Source organism: Myiozetetes cayanensis, unplaced genomic scaffold, assembly GCF_022539395.1.
Source record: "Myiozetetes cayanensis isolate MyiCay16 unplaced genomic scaffold, myiCay2020 scf5-8, whole genome shotgun sequence".
NCBI classification, from domain to species: Eukaryota; Metazoa; Chordata; class Aves; order Passeriformes; family Tyrannidae; genus Myiozetetes; species Myiozetetes cayanensis.
Genome location: NW_026087742.1, coordinates 19,666,016 through 19,687,232, shown reverse-complemented (window position 1 = coordinate 19,687,232; position 21,217 = coordinate 19,666,016). Strand labels below are relative to the sequence as shown.

At 35.9% G+C, this 21,217-nt stretch overlaps 1 protein-coding gene across 11 annotated transcripts in view; it reads right to left on the bottom strand.

The window, feature by feature from the left end:
- The window catches only part of ABI3BP (ABI family member 3 binding protein), a 138,455-nt gene that overhangs the window by 27,299 nt on the left and 89,939 nt on the right, over positions 1–21,217 (bottom strand). For all 11 annotated transcript variants that reach the window (XM_050332356.1, XM_050332357.1, XM_050332361.1 and 8 more), the window contains 16 exons: positions 20,792–20,839; positions 20,219–20,293; positions 18,849–18,896; positions 17,935–18,009; positions 17,035–17,109; positions 15,703–15,777; positions 14,988–15,062; positions 12,687–12,761; positions 11,948–12,022; positions 11,399–11,473; positions 9,696–9,770; positions 9,093–9,167; positions 7,921–7,986; positions 7,545–7,619; positions 3,611–3,706; positions 1,727–1,837 (listed from right to left, as the gene is read on the bottom strand). In XM_050332356.1, coding sequence (XP_050188313.1) covers positions 1,727–1,837; positions 3,611–3,706; positions 7,545–7,619; positions 7,921–7,986; positions 9,093–9,167; positions 9,696–9,770; positions 11,399–11,473; positions 11,948–12,022; positions 12,687–12,761; positions 14,988–15,062; positions 15,703–15,777; positions 17,035–17,109; positions 17,935–18,009; positions 18,849–18,896; positions 20,219–20,293; positions 20,792–20,839 — 1,194 coding nt within the window. The remainder of the gene's footprint in view (positions 1–1,726; positions 1,838–3,610; positions 3,707–7,544; positions 7,620–7,920; positions 7,987–9,092; positions 9,168–9,695; positions 9,771–11,398; positions 11,474–11,947; positions 12,023–12,686; positions 12,762–14,987; positions 15,063–15,702; positions 15,778–17,034; positions 17,110–17,934; positions 18,010–18,848; positions 18,897–20,218; positions 20,294–20,791; positions 20,840–21,217) is intronic.

Below are 21,217 nucleotides of genomic sequence, written 5' to 3'. Positions count from 1 at the left end.
CCATGACATGACTGGAAATCTCAACCCTGAAAAGTCAGGAACTACATAATGTGCATATATACCACAGAAGAACATGGTGACTGAAGCCAGAACTCTTCTTTAAACTCTGGTGAACGAAGTTTAAAATAACAAAAATCCCTACTTTCCACTAATTTCCTTAATAAAGTTGAATTTGAAATATTGTCACTGGAGTCCAGTTTCACAAAGGTTTCGGAACTCTCTTGTTTCCTTTTATTCCATTCAGGAGACTTTTAAGGTCTGTACAGAAACCTTTCCATAATATTTATCCACTGCTTGAGTTAGAAAGATGCAAGTAAGGAATTAATGACAATGTTAATGAGGACAGAATTCTGACAGGGAAAATCCGAGAAGAACATTGAGGCAAATTTTTCCTGTTACTACAGTGGAACTGTCTCTCCAGGGAACCAGGAGAAACTGAATTATAATGTTTAAAACTAAGCTGGATAAAACACTAGGAAACACAGAAGAAGGAAAATCTGCTACTGGCTCCACAAGGAAGAAGCAGATCATCTAACTGATTTATTCCATCTTGAAAGCCTATGAAGGCATGGTAACTGCTGACTACCGCATAGCCTGGCCTCCAGTGTAAGGAAAAAGGGTGAAATTTCATATCACTGGTAAATTAATTAGGTACTTAGTGGAGAAAATTAGTATAGACCCCCATTACAAGCAAAAGAAAACATATCAGGTCAACATTTTTTATGCTGCAGCTCAAGACTGAGAATGTCTTATATTTTGTTGTAGCTATTACTAAGGAAACACCATCAGATCAACAGCAAGGATAGACACAACATTTCAATCTTGTCTCTGCTTTTAGCTTGGAGATTCTTGTTACTCTGCTGCTGCACAAAATACTAAAGAATTATTTAGGTCTTTAGTGCCTTAATAGGACACAAAGTCCCAAATGAAACAAACCATAAAAGACAACAGTAAATACAGTACAGCCAAGACCTTTGTATTTCCAGGGAATGACAGAGACCAATATGAAGAGGAAAGCCCTTGTCATGATGCTAAGCATAAGGAGATGACAGTTTCTGACTACTCAGAAAAAAGTTAGCTTAAGGATGCTTACAAAGAATCCACAGAAAAACATGTATGTGGATACTGAATATCAGTTTCAGGGTGAAATGAAAATAAAATAGGAAACATGAACGTTTCTATGTGCTCTTATATGGGTACTGACAAGTTGGAATACTTTAGTACAATAATCAAACTAAACTCTGCACACATGAAATAACTCAGCTCGCTCTACCTCTCAGTACAGTTAGTTCTCTGGGTGACTATTAGCTCATTATTTGCAGTGGTTAATGGATATGCCATATATATGTGACAGAATTTCTTAACAAATAACCAGTTGGGTGTATAATATTCAATATCTCCCATCCAACATGCACATGAAGTAGCTACGAATGCTATTAGTAGACATGAAATACTCATAAGGTCGATCTTCTTAAAGGATAATTTGGACTGTGATATTTTGCTTTCAGCTCCCTTATTAAGGATGATTTTGACATAAGCAGGTTGGGAAAAAACCCACAAAAAAGTAGAATTTATGTCAGAATGCAAAAGACCTGTGTGTTCCAAAATACTAGTTTCTAGAGATCTCACAGATTAAAGAAATCTATACTGTAAAATTCTCCTGTACCTTGATAGTCAGTATTATCTTGCACACAATAAAATATTTATGTTGAAAAGGCTGAGATACCTGGAATCCCTGGTTTACCAGTCACGGTGTTTGGAGGCAGAGGTTTTCTTCTCATTTGTGTAGGCTTGGCAGGAGGTATAGGAGGGTGCTGAGGGCCAGGCGATGTAGTTACTGAATGACATTACAAGACAGTGTTATTAATTATTTAGCCTCAAATTCCATAAAATCAGGAACCTGTTACAAGTTACATTCTGACTTCTTAAAAAATGTTTCATTTATTATTTATTATCAAAAGTGGAGAGGTGATGTTAGGAGCTGAAATGAGTTGTCTTTTCAGTCTTAAATTCTTTGAGAAGTGTGTGCCATGAAATTTTAAACCAAGCTTATTCTAAAAATATGTAGCTCCTCTGGGATTTTGTACAAGTGTTTCAGTGTAGTTACTCATTTCTGTCAACAGTAATTTTTTGGCATCCAAAAGGATATGTCTTCACACAATAAACACCACCTCAGTGTACTTGGAAACACATTCAGTGTCCTACTCACAAAATTTGTGATCTCTTGTATTTTCTAATTGATAGAACTAGTCACCCTCAGCTTAAAGCAAAAGATGTAGTGAAAGGGAAATTATCATTGGGAAAACTTTATCCTGTGCTGTTCAAGTGAAAAATGAAAAACATCACTGTCATTTCATGCACAGACAGGTCTAAAAACAGTTACCATGGTAGAAATTTCTGAAGCACCCAAGTTGGTAATTTCAACGTGCAGTTCTAGCCAGTATCTATTAATTTTATCTGGTGAGATTGTTTGACAGTGAGGTGTAAAAAGAGAGCCTTTAGTTCATACTTACAAATCACTTTACTGTATTTTCCAGCCAATTATGAGGGATTTTATTATGCAAAGGAAAGGCAAAGGAAAAGATTTTTCTTCCACTATTCACCTTTGCCCTTCTTTCCTTAAGAAAAAAACAGGAGATATGTGCAACATATTCGTGTAACAAAAGACTTGTTGTACCTAAGAGGGGAAAATCCTCAAGAGTAATAAAATTCTTATAATGCTGCCAATGTCAATAAATATGCAAGTTGCCTGACACTGAATTACTGGCTACACAAAGTACCTCAGGCCCTATGTATGAAACCTTAGTTTAGCCTATAAATAGAGTGACTGTGGGCGAGAAGGGAGCAGATCCAAAGACTCATTTGGGAGGGCATTTTCAGAAATATTACAATATGCAAACAGGAATACCTCCATCTTTCTCTGTTCCCTTTTCCTTTTGCACTGTTGCAGCCACTTATAGAACATGTTTTTTCTTTTTTTTTTTGGTAATCCCTCAGATCAAGACAGGAAATAGTGCTCTGTCTAATTCAGGAAGATGTAATGGTTTTGAAAATAACATTTGTACGTTTCACATTTATTCCTAATCCCCAGATGGAGATGAAAAAATTATGCCTAAAGAACTGAAAAGAGATAAAGTTTTGCATGTGTAAGTCGTCATACCCTAGATACCACTACATGGTGGTATTCATCATTACTTTTCCTCCAGCCCGTATTTAGGGAATGGGATTGTCTGAGATATTTATGGGGTAAAAATGTGCAAGTATTGACTTGCCAAGTGGTTTCTATCATATTTTCTGAACAACACAACCACAACAGTTACATGCAAGCCAAACCATCACATTTGGTGTATGTGTCACAGTTGAATCTACAACACTGGTAATGATAATTTTTAGCATATGGAATAAGTTAGTGAATAAATAGTGACCATGAAATATTTTTATTTTTATCACTTTTAGTAACATCCTGAAACCATGAGGAGGTGTATTGATAAGGATGATTAAGGATTATTTGCTCTTCTTAGTGGAGGTGCTTTTTTGTATAGAAAAGGCAATGTTTTTATTTTTCATAACACTTACAATTTTCTATGTTTTCTACTTTCATTAACCTTACCAGAAATAGGCTTTTCCCAGGTATCAATATATTCCCAAGGTTTTTTTACATCCACAGCAACTTGCCCGGTAATATCCTCAGGTATGTACACATCATCTGTGAAACAAAGGAAATGGAATAAGTCTCTACAGTGCAGCACCAAGTCATGGAATACTTATATATTTTATATATTCAAACTCTAGTTAATGTTAAGTGCAAAACCAGGATGTACAGCCCACCTATATTTTTAGTGATAACTAAATGAAATCCATTATCTTCTTATTCAAGTAAGTAGGAAGTATTCTGTTTCTAGAAAGTCTGCAATTTAAAAAAGTGTATTTGGAAAGAGAGAATTAATAAGATGGAGAGGTAACAGATCAGTTAAACCAAGATGATATGTGAAATGATGAGTACCAAGAACATTCTAGCTTTTCAGTATATGGAATAAAAAGTCCATTGGTTCTTGCAAAGGGCAAAGTTCTTCTTCTCCCCATAGTAAGACCTTTGGTCATCCTCCATATCAAATGGTAGAGCAAACATGTACCATATTTGGAGTACAGGAGGCAAAGTATACATAGAATTCAGTTTGTATATAAGAGAAAGTCCTACTTAAAAGTTATATAAACACATTTAAAAAAAACTAAAGTAAGTGGCATTAAAAAGATCAACACAACTCCTGGTACAGAACAACTGTTTCACATGCTGGTATTTATAGTACAGCCAGACATGTTAAGTTAATATGCTTTCTCTATACAAAATAAGTATATTTGCTTTACAAAAACTGTATATATAGTACAGTGAGAAGATGCATTGCAACTTCACCGTGTTTGTGGGGACCCCCCCACAGTCTTACTCATGATGTAATGAAAAACCTGTGAAATTTAATATATTAAAAAATATCAGTCTTACATTAATTATCAAATTCCAACCCTACTCGAACAAAATTTAATGACTTCAACCAAAGATTTGATGGGTTTATAACATGGTTCTCAATTTGTTATGACATTACACTACTATTTTAATGTTATGAAGCAGATAATTTTTCAATTACTGAAAATATTTATGAGGTGTGGAAGTGTGGGAGACAACGTGAAACTAACCCCTGTGTCTTTAATAGCAGGAATACCGTCAGAGGAGTGGATCATTTTAAGAGAAGTGCTCTTGATAAAACAAAACTGAAAATACCTTTATACTGGAATTCCTCTAGAACTTGGTGATATACCAGTAGTTTAAAAAATAAAAAGAAAATAAAACACAAAAATAATGGGTATTATAAAGAAAAGCAAGTATCTGTCTGTTTCACAAGGAAAATGGAAATGCTGTTTAAAAGTTGTTTGCTGACATTTTTCAGGAAGTTCAATAGATCAGGAGCAGCTTTTGAAAGCTTAGGTATAAATTAAAAAACAACTCAGTAAACTAAGTTACGTACACTAAGATAAGTATGAAAAATCATCTGAATAAAATTATATTCTAGAGAAAACGGCTAAAATTTGGCAAAAACCCTGAAGTGAATGCTAGTCATGAGGAGGTAATCTCTGCCTCTTTTCCACAGTCAAGTTTACCACCTGGCACTACAGCTAGCCAGGAGACTGAAAGGCCTGCCAGGAAACCAGCCCCAATCCCGTGTGCTGATGCTGGAAAAACAAATTCCACTGCTTATCATCTGGAGCCTGCAGCTTCCAAGCAGACTCTCCATGGGGTGAAACATCTTTGCACTGAGGCTAATGAGCCCAGTCAGGAAGAAGGAATGGAGTACAGTCAACAGCAATGCCAGTCCAGCAAGGAATTAGAAGCTAAACTTAGTGTTTAAACAACAGAGTAACCATGGCTCTTCAGTAAATGTGCTCTTCTTCAGAGAAAGAATAAATGATGAAATGTCTAAAGGTAAACCTGAAAACATATTTTTCCTTACAATTAAGGAGGCTGATCAGCTTAGATCAAAAGTTAAGTATTTTGATAAACTAACCATAGAAAATAAGATTTTCATCATGAAGAAATTAACTTTCTCAGATCCAAAAATCCTCAGGATACCTTAAAATGTTATGACATCTTCAGGATATTTCTTTGACTTAGAGAAAAAAAGAGTTATGTAACTTGGCAATGGAAAATATTACTGGAAGTATCATTTTGCAGAAGAATTCTAAAAGAAGTATTTATTTTCCAGTGAGTACATATAGCATGCACAGTAAGGAGTAGTCTTATGATGACTTTTGACATCATCTACCACAAGGAAGCTATAGCCCTTCTACAATTGTGCAATGGGCACTACCACAAATACAAGGAAATGATGACAGCTGGTGGGCACACCAAGAAGAGCATTTAGAATAAGATTGCTTAAAAGAGTGCTTTAGCACCTAAACCAGCATTAAGCACAATAAACTACATGTAACAATTTAAATGCTCACTATTATATTTAGACTACTGATTTGCTCAGCATGCCTTCATTTTTTTGGTCTTTTTTTATAACCTACAAATACCCCTGCCAAGTTCACCACTATGCAGGAGAAGAGAAAAGCTTAATATACAGTTTAACATAATTGTATATTTGTGCATCATTTCATAGTGATCACTCCTGGAGACCTGTGTGTGCATTCTTTTTCAGAAATCAGACATCAGAAAGCTCATTTATAAGAAGATTTCCAACTCAAGGAAAGAACAAAGCTTTCTGACCCACAGCTACTGACATTGGTCATTTAATACTGTAACTGGCTCTGATGTCCTGGAATGTGATGGGCTCATTTCATTGCCCAGAAGGACTATGAAAGGTCAAAGAGCACATAAGTCTAATGAAAGCATTCACTCTGTGTGTAATACAGAAGAGTAGGCCACACTCTAAACAGGCTAAGTTTAATTCAATTTAAATATACAACCATCTCTTCTGAGTTTTTACCATTTCTGAAAATGTGGTGGGCTTCTCAAAATTATGTATGGGAAAGAGTAGTTAATGTCATTCTGTGGTCAGCAACAGGTATGAAATTGCCAAAGATACAGAGAGAAACATTAAATGGACAAAAGTGTTTAGAATAGATGGAATATCATTCAGGTTGTCCTAATCTAGCTAGCAAAAAACAATGGTATGGGACAGTAACACTGTCAGTAGTGGGTGAACAGCCAAAAGTTTACTCTAAATATGTGTATTATATTTATTTATTTATTGACTCATATTATGTAGTATTTTAAACTTTCTTTGTTGATGAATAATCCCAAAATTAACCAATGGTTGTATTAAAAAACCAACAGTGCTTGTATCGATGTAATAAATTAATGCTTTATTAAATAAAAAATTACGGATTCTTTATGAGTTAGCACTGACAACATTATTTTGATTGGATTGAAAAATCAGGTACAACTGAAAAAGGACAAACAATTTTTCCCCCAACCAAAAGCATATTTTTAATAAATCTTTATGGTTAGGGATGTATGTCATCTGTGTGTGTAAGGACACGTAAATTGAAGTTCTCCCCGTCCTCTATCATCCATCAGTTTGGAATTCTTTGATGCTGAAATATTCAATACTGAATACTCCACAGTTCAAATACTGCTTGGTCTGAGTATGAACTGGTCTGGTGTGAACACACCACAAGCATAGATAGCAGCTAGCAAGATATCTGGCTTTAAGGCTTTCCTACCAAGCCTCCTGATTTGGACTCAGACAGCTGGGTGACCCTTTTCAACAGTGTTTTCCAGTAATTATCCTGGACCTAACATCTAGAAAACATTAGTAAACAGTAGCCACATAATCTATCTGCAAGTTCACATAGACTGTCAATATTATTTCATGATGACTCTCAGGAATTCTATAACATGATCAGTAGCAGCAATTCCACATGGTACTCTGAGGAATTAAATTCTGTAATAAAACACAATGAAATGTTTTGCAGGGCTCAAGAGGATTTGAGGAGTTCACATTCATGTCTTTTCCTGATAAGTTAAACTCCAAAAAACACAGCTCTACCTGTTGTTGGCATAATCCACTGTGGCAGTCCAGGTGCTTTTGTTCTGGCTGGTGCTAGTGTGGTTTTACTAAAAACTGTGAGAGAGTTAAAAAAGAAAAAAGGGAAAGAAGAAAAAAAAGTTCTATGAGAAGAATACCCAACAGGCTTCTGTGTGATGCCAACAATTCCACACGAGAGAAGAAAAAGTAACACCTGCTGTGATGACACACGCAGTTTTGGTTTCTGATTTGGAGAGGCTTTACCTCTAGACTTATTAATTGATTAAAAAAATACCCTTTTTTTCTCCCAACAACACTTAAAATTCCACAGATAATATGTGAAATTAATTAATTAATTAATCTCCTCCCCATCCCAGATTGAATAAACAATTATTACCAGGTCTGGTCTGTGATTTATCCGATGGCTTTGGTCTTGCGGAAGTGAGACGTGTTTTATGAGGTGCTAAAAGAAATAAGGTTCTGCTTAAATGCTACGTGTAAAAGAACACTGATAGTGCAGTGCAGTTTGCCAGAAAAAAGGTCCATGCACCAACGTGATACAGCAAAATGGACATATGAGAGTTCTATGGGTTCCAATCCAAAATGCATGTTGAAAATGCTAGTTTCTTCAGTGGTCAGATGACTCTGTCATGCAGTCTGACCAGTTACATTCATGTTTAGGTTTAGGAAAAGATATAAAATATTTACAGCCAGTTACCCAACTGTATATGGATACAGAGTTAGCTCTGCAAGGTATCCATGGCCTTAAGACATTTAATTAGGTTCTGTAAAAAACAAACAAACAAAAATCCTCAAAATAAAACACCGCACTGGAATCACCCAAACCAAATACTTAGATTAAACCATGAAACAGTGAATTATTGCTGAGAAAACAACCAGAAGCATTCATTGCAGACGCTGTGTAAGGCAGCTGAAGCACAGTGTCATCATCAAGGTTGAAATCAGAAGCCTTCAACCTTTTCTTACTGTTGCCTTTCACTTGCAAAATAATTTTGATATGGTAGTTGTTATGGTATCTGTGTGAATCACACTGAAAGCTGAAAGCATAAGCAGGAGTCACTGTTGTCTTCTGCACAGTTGTCAACCTCTGTAAGTGATCTTTTTAAATAAATAGAGCTGGCTATTTGATATTCAAATCTAATAACCATTCTATCCATAACTCTTAATCCAGGCTCTCTGAAGCATCAGAGAAAATACTTATGCAGCACAGAACATATTACTCAGTTTTGACTTTTGGATTTGGGAAAAGCTTTACAGAGTTAGATTTTATAAGGTGGAAGTTAGTTACATCTATGTTCGCAGCACTATACATCATAGTGTCTAAAAGCTTCATATCATGTTTGATGCAATACTGATTAAACCCAATTTTCAAAGCAATAAAAATATTTGATAAGGGGGAAAATAAATTTTCATGTTATGTATTTGAAACGGTTTTAAAGGTAATAATGAACTGACCATTAAACAGTACTGATTTTACTTCAGATTTACTGAACATTTACAGATTTACAGACTCTCAATACAACAATTTAAGAAAATCTTAAAAATTACCTGTATCGAACCATGGAATTTCAGTTGCTTGAGCAATTTTGGGCTTGGGTGAAATGTGGTATGTTTCATTGGGAACTGAAAATGGAGATATTACTGCTTACCAAGTGCAAATTATTTCCTTTTAAACATAAGAAATCACAGGTGGAAAGGAAATTCAAACTATCTTTGTGCAGATCATAAACAAAAAGAGTCAGTGCTAGAAACATGACCGAAAATCATGCTTTTATATGGGAAAAAGACTTTTCAAGACTAGGAAGATACATATCATTAGTAAGTCAGACAAAAATCAGAAAAAGATAATCAGGCAATGCCTTTTTACATGACTCCTCAGTCTTGTACATGAAGTACTGTTTCTAGAAAAGATTTCATGAAGAAGAAAATGCCTGGAAAATTAAAACCAGCAATATTTTGTACATGCACTGGAATGTAACTAACAAATGAACAATGATATAAAATGAAATGAAATAAAAATGAAATAAATGAACAAATGATATAAAGATACATTGAGGTATTTCTGTTGATTAAAGTGTAAGTTTAGCTACATAGCAAAGGCAGAGAAAGTAAAGTTTTAAGAAAAATAAACTGACATAATATTCTCATTACCCAAAGGTATTTTGGACCCATCAAGAACATGAACTGTTACAAGGTTAATTGATCCCAGGTGTGTTGCCCTTGGAGCTATAAAAAATAAACCATTGTTCTGTGAGAAGGGAAATTAAAGAAGTTGGATTTCACAAAGGATCTGTCTCCATTGTTTCCTAAAAACCTATCGACACATCTGCTAAGACAATTTTAACAGATATGAGACAGAAACATGTTCTGATTAGTCTGGATGTATTTTCATGCTGACAACCAGACAGTGCAACTTTTCTGCTGGGCCCCCACTAACTTCAGAACAAATGCCCTAAAGGTGGAGTTCTGACAGTCTTTGGTCTTTTTTCTGCTTAGTATATTAACTTACACTTCCATAAAAAATTTCTAAAAGCTCGTAGTATCTTTCAGACCTCATTCAAATTTGATTGAATTTACTGAAAGATATCTAAATTACTGAATGAAAAGGACAGACTGGCAGGCAGAGACACGCACAACGTGTCTCTTTGTCTTTCAGAAATAAGGTTAAAATATGGAAGCTGGAAAATAACCTACTTACTAACATAAAGAACAGTGGCTAAATAGTGCCATTTTTGGTTAGCAGTAAACATTTTTATTGTTTTTCCTAACAGTAGTTTGTTTTGCACATACACAATTATAATGATTTAAACCTTAAAAGGCAAAAAATAAAACTCTAAATTCTGTCTTCTAAAATTCTTTCCCTAAAACTGACTTTGTAGTGGTCCCAAAAGATGGCACTTGTTAATTATGACATGATTGGAAATAGCTTTTATTCAACCGAGACTTGAAATCTGACTTGGTTACTTAATAGTCTTTCAAAATAAGGCATTTAGAAAACAAATTTTTTGTGAACTGTTCAGTTTGATGGTCACAGTAATATATATGTATATATAGTATATAGGCATATATATATATATATAGTTCTTGAATGAATAGGGTCTCTGCTTAAATTCTTTTTTGGTTATGAAAAAAAAAAGTATAAGTCTAAGGGGAAAAAGTCTGTGTGTGTGTAAAATTACAAAATAATTCATTACAGTGATTTGCCTTGAATTAAAATATTATCAGTTCAATTGTTAGACCAGAGATGAAGAAAGATTAGGAGCTGCTCTTTCTTATAACCGTGTTGTGACTCCTCCCCTAACTGCATTTTTCTCCTATAACCCTCCTACTTAGCAATTTTTATTGAAATACTTCACACCCAGGGTAAAGCTGAGGTATCACCATCCTTCACTGTAACTGTGCATCCCTGAATCTACTGAGGTTGCTGCAAGAAGTCAGTGTGCTGAAGAGACTTGTACTCTTAGCATCTAACTATCTTGGACTTAGTTGAGATTCTGCAACCCGACTTTCAAAAGCGATTGAGAAACTGAATCAAATGTATTTAGGGTACTAAAATCACCCAAAAGAAAAGAACTTTGTGAATGTAACCACAGAAGTATATTTTTATTAAAATTAATTGAATTCCTCGCATTTTTAATGGCTGCTAAGGCCATCCAGCTGCTCTCCATGGAAACTGATGCAATTCTTGGGCATTGAGTTTCATATAATTTATTAACATACTCTCAGATGAACTACGATACCAGTTTCTGTCTACTTCTTATGCATGTCCCATGACTGGACTACTCAAGGACAGCCGAAAATGTAACTAAGGCAGTGCCACAACAACACTTCTAAAGTTACAAACTGTAAATTACCAGGTTTAGTTTGTGGTACTTCTGGCCAGACAGATGTTTTGGGTTTGGAAGGAATGAGCAGTGTTTCTTTTGGAGCTGAAAGAAAAGGAAAAAGATTATTATTGTGTTCTTCAGGAGTCATGATCCAATGCCATATTTAGCCCACAGAAAATGCATGCCTCAAATGCCTGAAAAAAAGACAATAACAATTCCATGGCTTTCTGGAACCTGAAACAAAATGACTATCCAAAACACAGAAAAGTCCCAGCAGTGTGCTGTAGGATAAGTTGAGTTAGTGGCTAAAGTTCTTGGTCTAAAAGAAAAATTAGGCATTGAATTTAGTTGGAGATCTGAAAAATACAGATTTTTGACCAAACATAAGCTGTAGGCTATTTTTGCTTTATGTCTAAAATAGAAATGAGAATCCTCTATACTAAGGTACATGCATGTGGTAGCAGAATGAAGGATAGTGAAACTGTGTTATATAAATACCCATCTGTGTTCTCTCGATATTCCTCAATTGAAAAATTGAGAAATACCTGCATCTTAACTTTAAGAAAATTTATTTACCCATTGTTGCCTTTGAATGCCCAGTGGTAGTAGGAGATTTTGTAATAATTGGCTGTGGAGTTGTCTGATGTATTGCTGTTAAAGAGAGAATGTGAAGAATCTTAGAATATTTATCTGTAATAGAAACAAAGTAGCATTTACACTATTTCTAAAACTTGCAAAATGCCCTAAGCTAGGGAGTAACAGAATATCTTGAAAATCAACTGCTGACAGATATAGTTATCTTTCTATTAACTTCTACTATACATTCTCTTAACAACAAAAATGGGAAGCCACGTAGCCCCTTGTAACTAATTTTAAAGGTACTTTTGTTTCGTATAGAGCACAATGTAAGTTGCTAACTGTACAAGCATGTTACAAAGGAATTCTGTTGCATTTTATGAAAAGAAAAAAAGTGGTCACAGAGAAGCATCCCTGATTACCAGGAAATAATCAGAGAGAACTCAGTCTATCTAGACACTGAAAATTGTCAATACCCACATCACTACATTCTAGTCATCATTTGCTATGTGTAATAGAAAGGAGGGAAAACATTTTTTATTTTATATTTTATATTACATATCTTGCTATTATTTTTAGTGTAGTTTTGACATACTTTGGTTTGATTATCTTAAGTGTAATGCATCTGCTTCAGTAAAAAACTGGCTATGAATAATTCTGTTAAGAAGCACAAAGCCTGAGGCCAAGGGAAAGAATGATTAAACTCAAGCAGACAAAATTAAAAGAATGACTCCATTACCAGGTTTGGTGTGTGGCACTCTCGGTTTTTCAGTTGTTTTTGGTTTGGTATGAATGAACTGTTTTTCAGTTGGAACTGAAATAAAAACAAACAGCACCCAGAGCAACAATTGAAAAAACACACTGCTTTCAAAGCACACAAGGAACATAAATACAATCTGATCTGTAATAAGGCAAATTATGCAAGGGTAAAGCTGAAAATCAATCAGTTGGAATTCCTGCAAAGAAAGGAAAACAAGTTAAACGGCCACTTACGCAAGGACGCTTCTAAAAAATTATATATACTAATTTCTAGTTTTGCATCAAGAAGTGAAGAATATAGTCATGAACATCACACTGTAAAGTAATGGGACAAACCAGACAGTAGTAGTCTACCTCTTCCTCATCTCCCATACATGAGTATCTGAGGACAGGCTCTATTTTTCAGTGTGCCCTTTGTATCAAACTTGATTTATAAATTAACCTTTTTGCTCTTATGTGGGTATGATTTAATGTTGTTATCTTCACACTCTTCAGTTAAAAATTCTTGTAAAAAAAAAACAACGTAGGAATCATTTACTGAAAAAAGTCATCTTAGCCCTTGCTAGTCTATGATCCATGCTAACATTAGAGGTCCCAAATGCCTTAGCCTGTGGTTTCCTCATCCCCCTTGTTCTGAAGAATTGATTTTCTGCATACAAATAATGCACCAGGTAGCCCCAGATGTGTACAACAGGGCACATACTTCATACAGCTCTATAAAGAGATATTGACTGAATACTAACCTAAGTGTCAATGCACACAGGGAATATATATTAAACTAGAGACATGATGAAAAGCATTTCTACTTTCCCATTCCTCAAAAAGAAAAAAAACCCAGAATTTTAAGATTATTAAATAACTATTAATATTTCATTAATGGTATCATTTCATTTTCACAAAATCAGGGTCAATGTCTGCCTGAAACTGGAGACAGAGAACTGATTATTAGCAAAAATTGCTCAAGCAATACTACCACTGCCCAATACTGTTTGGATTAAGTGACCCTTAATTGGTCCACATATGAAATTCAGTTAAGAAGAAAGAATAGTCAGACAATGTTTCATATATTTAAGCAAGTTTTCCCAACATGGATTGACTAGAAGTTAGCAGAGACGGTGGTTTTAGAACTAGTATTGGATTTAGAGGGTCACATAGCTGGTCTGTATACTTTATGCTATAGTTGATAGCTTATAATTTTCTTCTGTAAAATTATACTATGAGGAGTTGTGCTGGTTTCAGCTGGGGAAGAGTTAATTTTCTTCACAGTGGTTGGTGTGGGGCTGTGTTTTGGATTTGTGCTGAACACGGGGTTGATAATATAGAGATGTTTTTGTTGCTGTTGAGCAGGGCTTCCACAGAGCCAAGGCATTTTCTCTCTGTATTGCCACACTGGCAAGGAGACTAGGGGTGCATGGGAGGTTGGGAGGGACACAGACAGGACAGGTGACCCAAACTGGCCAAGGGGATCCCAGAATCACAGAATATGCTCACAAGGGACTCCAAGGATCATCAAGTCCAACCCTTAGCCCCACACAGGAGAGTCACACCATGTGCCTGAGAGTATCACCCAAACAGTTCTTGATATTCCAGGCTCATATGACATCATGCTTAGTATCTAAAGCTGGGGGTATGAAGGAGGAAGGGGAAGTTTGGAATGATGGTGTTTGTCTTCCCAAGTAGCTCTTATATGTGATGAGGCCCTGCTCTCCTGGAGATGGCTGAACACCTGCCTACCCATGGGAAGCAGGGAATGAATTAATTCTTTGGTTTATTTTGCTTGTGTGTGTGGTTTTTGTTTCCCCTGTTAAACTGTCTTTATCTCAACCCACGAGTCTTCTAACTTTTATCTTTCCAGTTCTCTCCCTGATCCTGCTGTTGGAGGAATGAGCAGGTGGTTGGGGAGGTGCTTAGCTGCTGGCTGCGATTAAACAACAACAGAAGTGAAGAAGAAGAGTATTTTAGAACGACTATCCATATTTCAGATGAAGAAGTTAGAAGAGTTGCTACCTCCCTTTAAATAAAGTCCCCTTTTATTGGAAAATAGATAACATGTGGAGGAATTGAATCATCCTGACTAGAAGGGCTAGAAGATGAGGCAGAAAAACCTTTGAAAGTAAATGGGCTCATGGGTTATTACCCTTATCAAGACCCAAAAGCAAGTAAGCATCTAGAAGCAGAGCAAAATTTCATTATTAGTTTTTAATGAAATGTAATGAGTTCTCTTTAAGACGATCTGCTCTAGAAAGAATGAAAAATAATTATTTATGAAATACACAGTTACCCAATGTTGCCCTTGTTCTTTCAGGAATACGAGGAATCATAGTAGTATCTGGTTCATCAAAAGTTGGAAAGATTTCTGTTGGGAAAAATGTCAATAAATTATCTGAATAATGAAGAGAATCTCCCTTTGCCTCCCACCTCCCTAAAAAACCTTTCAGCACTATACTGTATACACCAGGAAAGGGAACAGCAATGGGCATTTACCCTTAGAAATTTATGGCTATTAAACAATAGTTTAATATTAAACAATTCACCCTTCAGTGAAATCACTGGTCATCATAGATCAGTCAGATGTATTGATAGGGAGTCACCTAATCAAAATATAACTGAAGGGTATCCTCAGTCTAATCTGGACAGAAATGTGTATATAAAGGAAAAGCAATGCAACAACATTAGAAGGTTTCTTTCATAAGAGCTTCAAAAATATGGTGCAAACTATTGAAGTGTGTTGCTCAGATAAAAGCTGTGGATAACTTTATCCTTGATTAAGGTATATATGTCACTGCTACTTCTTCTGGTAGTATCTGTATAAGATTAAAAAAACCCTTGAACTGCTGAAGTTGCCATCAGTGGTAGAACTTAATTGCACTGTAGAGGTTTCTTAAGCTAGAATGATGCCTAGATAACAGCAAATGCACTGATCACAACTCCCCCCACTGCCCACCCTCAAAGCAGTTGCTCAATTATCAACCTTGACAAAAGACCAGCTAATTTACCAGGCTTCCTGCGTGGAGCATCTGGGATGGGAGTTGCTCTAGGTTTAAAGGGAATATATTGTGGTGCTTTAGGAGCTGGAAAAAAAAAGTCTGTTTTAGGTATTTACACTTTTTAGAAATTAGACAGATTTCATTCACAGGTACTGCATGTGTCATGCTTGCTAACAAAAACAATCCCTGCATAAGAGACTGAAAAATCAAGTGCATATACATACAGGAATTTAAAGAGAAAAGAAAATCATGAATGAAAACATGGGTGGAAAATTGATCAAGTGAGCAAATCTGGTGTCAAGCAACAAAAACTGAAAGAGCACAGACAGCTACAGTGGAAATGTTTCCACCTGTATCTCAAAGCTCATAACTGCAATACCCATGGCATGCTTGTCTCCTACAAGCATCAAAGGAATTACAGTGTGTGTGACAGGGAAAGCAATTTTCAGTGAAGACAATAAAACAACAGCTAGAAATCTTTCAATAACTGGAACAGAGTAAAAGTTCAATAAGTACAAAAGAAAATAAAATCAAAACCACAAAGAGATGATGTGAAAAACAGACTAATGATGTGTAAACATTGGTCCAAGGAGCAGGGAAGAAATAATCATGACCAGCTTAATTTACCTGTTGTTGTCTTTTGTTGTTCAACTGTAAATATACTAGGTGCCAAAACTTCACAAAAAACAAGATGATACACAGAATAAAGGGAAAGTATGAGCAAAAGGGTAAAAATACTCCCTCTTACATGACTGATTTATTGTCAATTTGGAACACATTTTTTTTCTGATAAATTATTTGTTTGTGAAATTAGTGAATATACAGTCACTCAAAATAATATTTAACTGATACTATCAGAACCATTAGGAGTTACAGAGGTTTGGCTGTTCACGAGTATTTAAGTCTCTATTAAGTATATTTTAAGGGTCAAATTCTATTACCAGGTCACACAAACATATGAGTGGTTTGAGTTACAGATATTTTTAGGGTCATACATGAAGGCCCTTGAATATGTTTTTTCTCTAAGCACCTTTTGATGGGCACAAAAGAGATGCAACTTCTTCCAACTTTTTCTTATAACGTTTGTATGTTGTTCATCCTGCTACACAGATTATTCATCAGTGATAGCTGTCATGTGGCTGAAAAGCATAGACAACTCACCAAAACTCAGGCATTAAAAATTAGAAATCAGCTCTATCTTCCTTTAAACACCTATATAATAATCATTAGAAAATGTATTTGTAATATGAAGAGATGCTAATCAACACTTGATTCACTGAGGAAGGACAACCCAAAAGAAACCCTGAATATTTAAGCACAACAAAGCAACAATGTATTTACCAGCTTTTGTGTGTGGTACATCTGGGCTTGGTGATGCCCTGGGCTTGGAAGTGACTCGTCGACTTTCTTTTGGACCTGTGAAGGAGAGAAAAGTTTCGAATAAGTTATTGAGGATGACAATTCTTGGAGCTGTGAAGATGCGCAAAGTTTTGAACTTGTTGTTCATCATATGTCTTTGGATTTTTCCTGACAGGAGATTAATTTTCTACTAAGAAATTTTTAGAAATTACTTCTGTCATTTGAAAATAATCACAAAGAGATCTCCTGTCAATGCAATGAATATTTTGTCAGTGCAAAGACTAAAGTGAGTTTTATAGTGCAGTGTCAGATTCACTCTCCACTCCTCTCAGCAGTTTTGAACAGAAATTCCTGCAGAGAAAATTGCAGTAGTTCTAATACTTCCCCTAATTGTGCTTCTCAAGTGTTTCATATTCCAAAAATCTACTGCTCATTTAAATCAACTTTGCATCAAAAAAATTCTGCAGCAAAGCAATCAAAGCAGAAGAAACATGGAAACTTACCATTAATTTTCAGACAGACAGAACTATTTCCAAAGTTTTGGGAGTGGGAAAGTAATTTTACACTTGTAATTGAGTAACTACTATTGAGTAACGTATACTTCTGTCACGCTGTGAAAATTAGGATACAGATTTTTCTAAGGGCAAGGGTTCAAGGTGAATGTTGACCCACATGTATCTATCATTTTATGTTATTGACATGTATAAATATATAGCTGATTATCTTGTTCCACCACAGCTATATACATAAAATGTGATTATGACAGTGGAACACAGCCTATTCAGTAAGTACCCATGTACCCTCAGAGAACTCCTCAATTTTGAAAATTTTCAAACTGATGAAACTTTCATGCACTAAAGGGCAAAATATTGATAAGCTTACTTGCTCTAGTTGGAGGAATACGTGGACTGGGTGAAGTTTTAGGTCTGGAAGGCCCTGGACGTGTATCTTTAGGAGCTGAAAGAAAGAAACTGGGTTAAACATGATTGAAGTTTTCCAAGGTATCAGTGTCAACTACCACCCATAACAGTCAATAAAAACAAAACAAAGATTTCAACCAAAGGTGTTCTTATGAAAGTGGTGCAAAAGAGAGATTTTTTGAACAAAATCAGATTACAGAAAAAAGAAATAATCTTATGTGACAAAACATCAACTGAGCTTGTGATAGAATTCAGTTTAAGAGGACTTAAAAAATAAAAGAAGAAGAAAACAAAACAAGTAGCCTCAAATGCAAAGACATCACTGCTGTGTAATGGAGATTGTCCTGGAGTGATTCACAGTACCAGATTCAAGTGATAAAAATGCCTTAGTCAAATGGATCTGCCTCAAGCAACCATATGTCCCAAGATCACTGAAGCTGAGGTTCGAGTGAAACAGAATTATTTTTTTAAGTCCTCTATGACAGACTGAATTTCATTTCATACACTAGAGGGGAAAGGGAAGCAGAGAAAGCAAGCTTGCACCTTGCAGCTCTGCCTGCCCAAACCATATGACCAATGGAAACCATGCCTCATCTACAGTATGACTGAGGACATATAAGTTAGGGTCCTGTTCTTCTGCCTCTTATCATTAAATATTGAAGAAAATTGCCCTATGTTCTGTGCATAACTACTTGAAAGGAACAAGGGATTTCCTCAATTATTGTGCAGAAAATAAAAAAAGTGAGAGAGAACCTTGACTGCTAAATTATTAAGGAACATGCAAGGAAAGGTGACAAGTTTTTGTAGGTCTACTCTTAATGATTTGTGCTGAAGAAGAAAGAAAATATGACTACTCAGTCAAGAAAGTGTCATTACCTATTGTTGACTTCGGTTTCTCAGTTCTAAACTTAATTGGTTCCAGAACTGTATTAGCAAAATAAAACAACAAAAACAAGTATTACCAGGAACAATCAAACTGTTACAATCACTGCCTCCAAAATAACCATACCATCCCCGCTACAGCTGATGACAGATGGTCACTTCTCCCTCAAATTCAACACTTCAGAGCATTATGCTGCTCAGAATTGCCTCCAGTTCAAGGCAATAGCTCTACTACAGAACAGATTCCAAGTATAAATCTGAAGCTTTTGAAGAAGCCACAAAGAGATTGTGGGTGTTTTTTCACCTTCATCTTTGTACACTTTCCTAATTTATTTCAAGAGGGTTATTTTTTCCTAACAATAGCTGCAGACTTACTGGGGGAAAAGGAACCCAAGTTGTAATTTCTCTGCCCATTTTTTTCAGCAATACCATCTAATACTGCATATACTTCAGATACCCATAGTGGGTCTGGGTGGGATAGAGTCTATTTTCTTCACAGCAGCCCCTGTGGCACCCTGTTTTAGATTTGTGACCAAGAAAGTGTTCATAACGTACCAGTGTTTTAGCTATTGCTGATTATGGCTTGTTACAGCATCAAGGAGTTCTCTGTTTTTAACTCTGCCCCCAAGCAAGTAGGTTGGGGTGGGCAAGATGCCAGGAGGAAACACATCCAGGACTGCTGAACCAAACTGACCAAAGGGATGCTGCCCCTCCTATAATGTCATGCTTAGCAACAAAACTTTCCTAAGTTTCCTAAGGACCCACTGCTCCTATATTGGCACTGATCTCCTAGTGGGATGTGGTGGGTGGTTTCCACCAAGTTTTCACTTGGTTTCCGCTTCCCCCCTACCCCCAATTTTTTTATCCTTCGATTGTTAAACTGTCTTTATCTTGAGTTACAATTTTTTTTCTCACTTCTGCTCCTCTGATTCTCTCCCCCAAACCACTGTGAGGTGGAATGAGCGAGTGGCTAGTGTGTGCTTAGTTGCCAGCTAGAGTCAACCCTCTACAGTGCCTCATGCAACAGCTAGTACAAGCTGTATGACTTACTTTCTCCATCCTTAACTAAATAAAATGACACCCCTCCTTTTCACTTTCACCAAAATACAAGCAAATTCACACAGAAAAGACCTATTTTAACTGAGAATTGCACAGAAAATGCCCACTATTGCAGTGACTTTAAACGTAACAAAGAACTGTAGACAGAGATTTTAAACTTACTAGGTTTCTTATAAATTCCACAGTTTTATCACACAAGGAATATATGCCCAAGGGTTACATATAAATCTGAAGCTCCGCTGATCACAGTAGGTTTCATAAGACACACATATCAGTACAATAAGGTAAAGAAACAATGTACTTACCATCTTTTGTTTGTGACATCTCTGAGCTTGGTGATGTTCGGGCTTTGGAAGGAACATGCTGTGGTTCTTTGGGAACTGAAAAAAGAAATAATTTCAAGAACTGATACTGACAGAAGACATAATATTAAATAAGAATATAAGCCATTGGGACCCTCTGGAAACAAAAAAACTTGAGTAATGGAGAAATATGAAAGCTTGGTACATGAAAAAAGAGTGTTGATGGAGAACCTCTGTAACAGGATAACACAAAACAAGGCCACTATGGATGGACCAATACAAAAGGTGAAGCAGCACATGATAGGATCTGAGTACAGAGACAAGTAGTCAAAGGTAGATTGTGGTGCTTCTGTCCACTTTACAGAACACATCTGTGTGGGGAAAAAGCCCAGAAAAGATGATTATGAATTGTTAGTGTAAAATCATCAAAAAAGACCCTTACAGGATGAAATTTAATAGCAAAAAATTATGGCAGTGGAGTGCAATGAAGATACACTTGTGATGCTCAGCGTACACTGTGAGAAAAGCTGAATGTGATGGCTCCCAAGTGATTCACCCTCTGGGTAAAACTGTTACCTATTGTTGGTTTTAGTTGCTCAGTTCTAAATGTTATGGATTCCAGGACTGTATTGGAAACAAAACATAGAAGACATTTTGAAAATTAAAGACAATAACTCCGCTTCCAATTAGTATTACTTGACTAGTAACTGCTTTTGGAATGTTATACTACGTATACTGCCTCATACAGAAACAGTTACCTTTAAAGAAGTTTCTGAGAAAGCAGTGTAATCTGCAAGATAAGGCGAGCTTTGTTGCCCCATGGTCTTCAATGAGATATCAAAAAATCTTATCCAAAAAATGTTTTTCAAATACGGTTTTCTAGAGACATAAATCTCTTCCTTTTGAGGTGTATTTCAAATGCAGTTTATATATAGAGTTGGAACCACAGACTACTTGCTTGTTTACTGGATGCCATATTATTAAAGAGCACCATCGTGTATT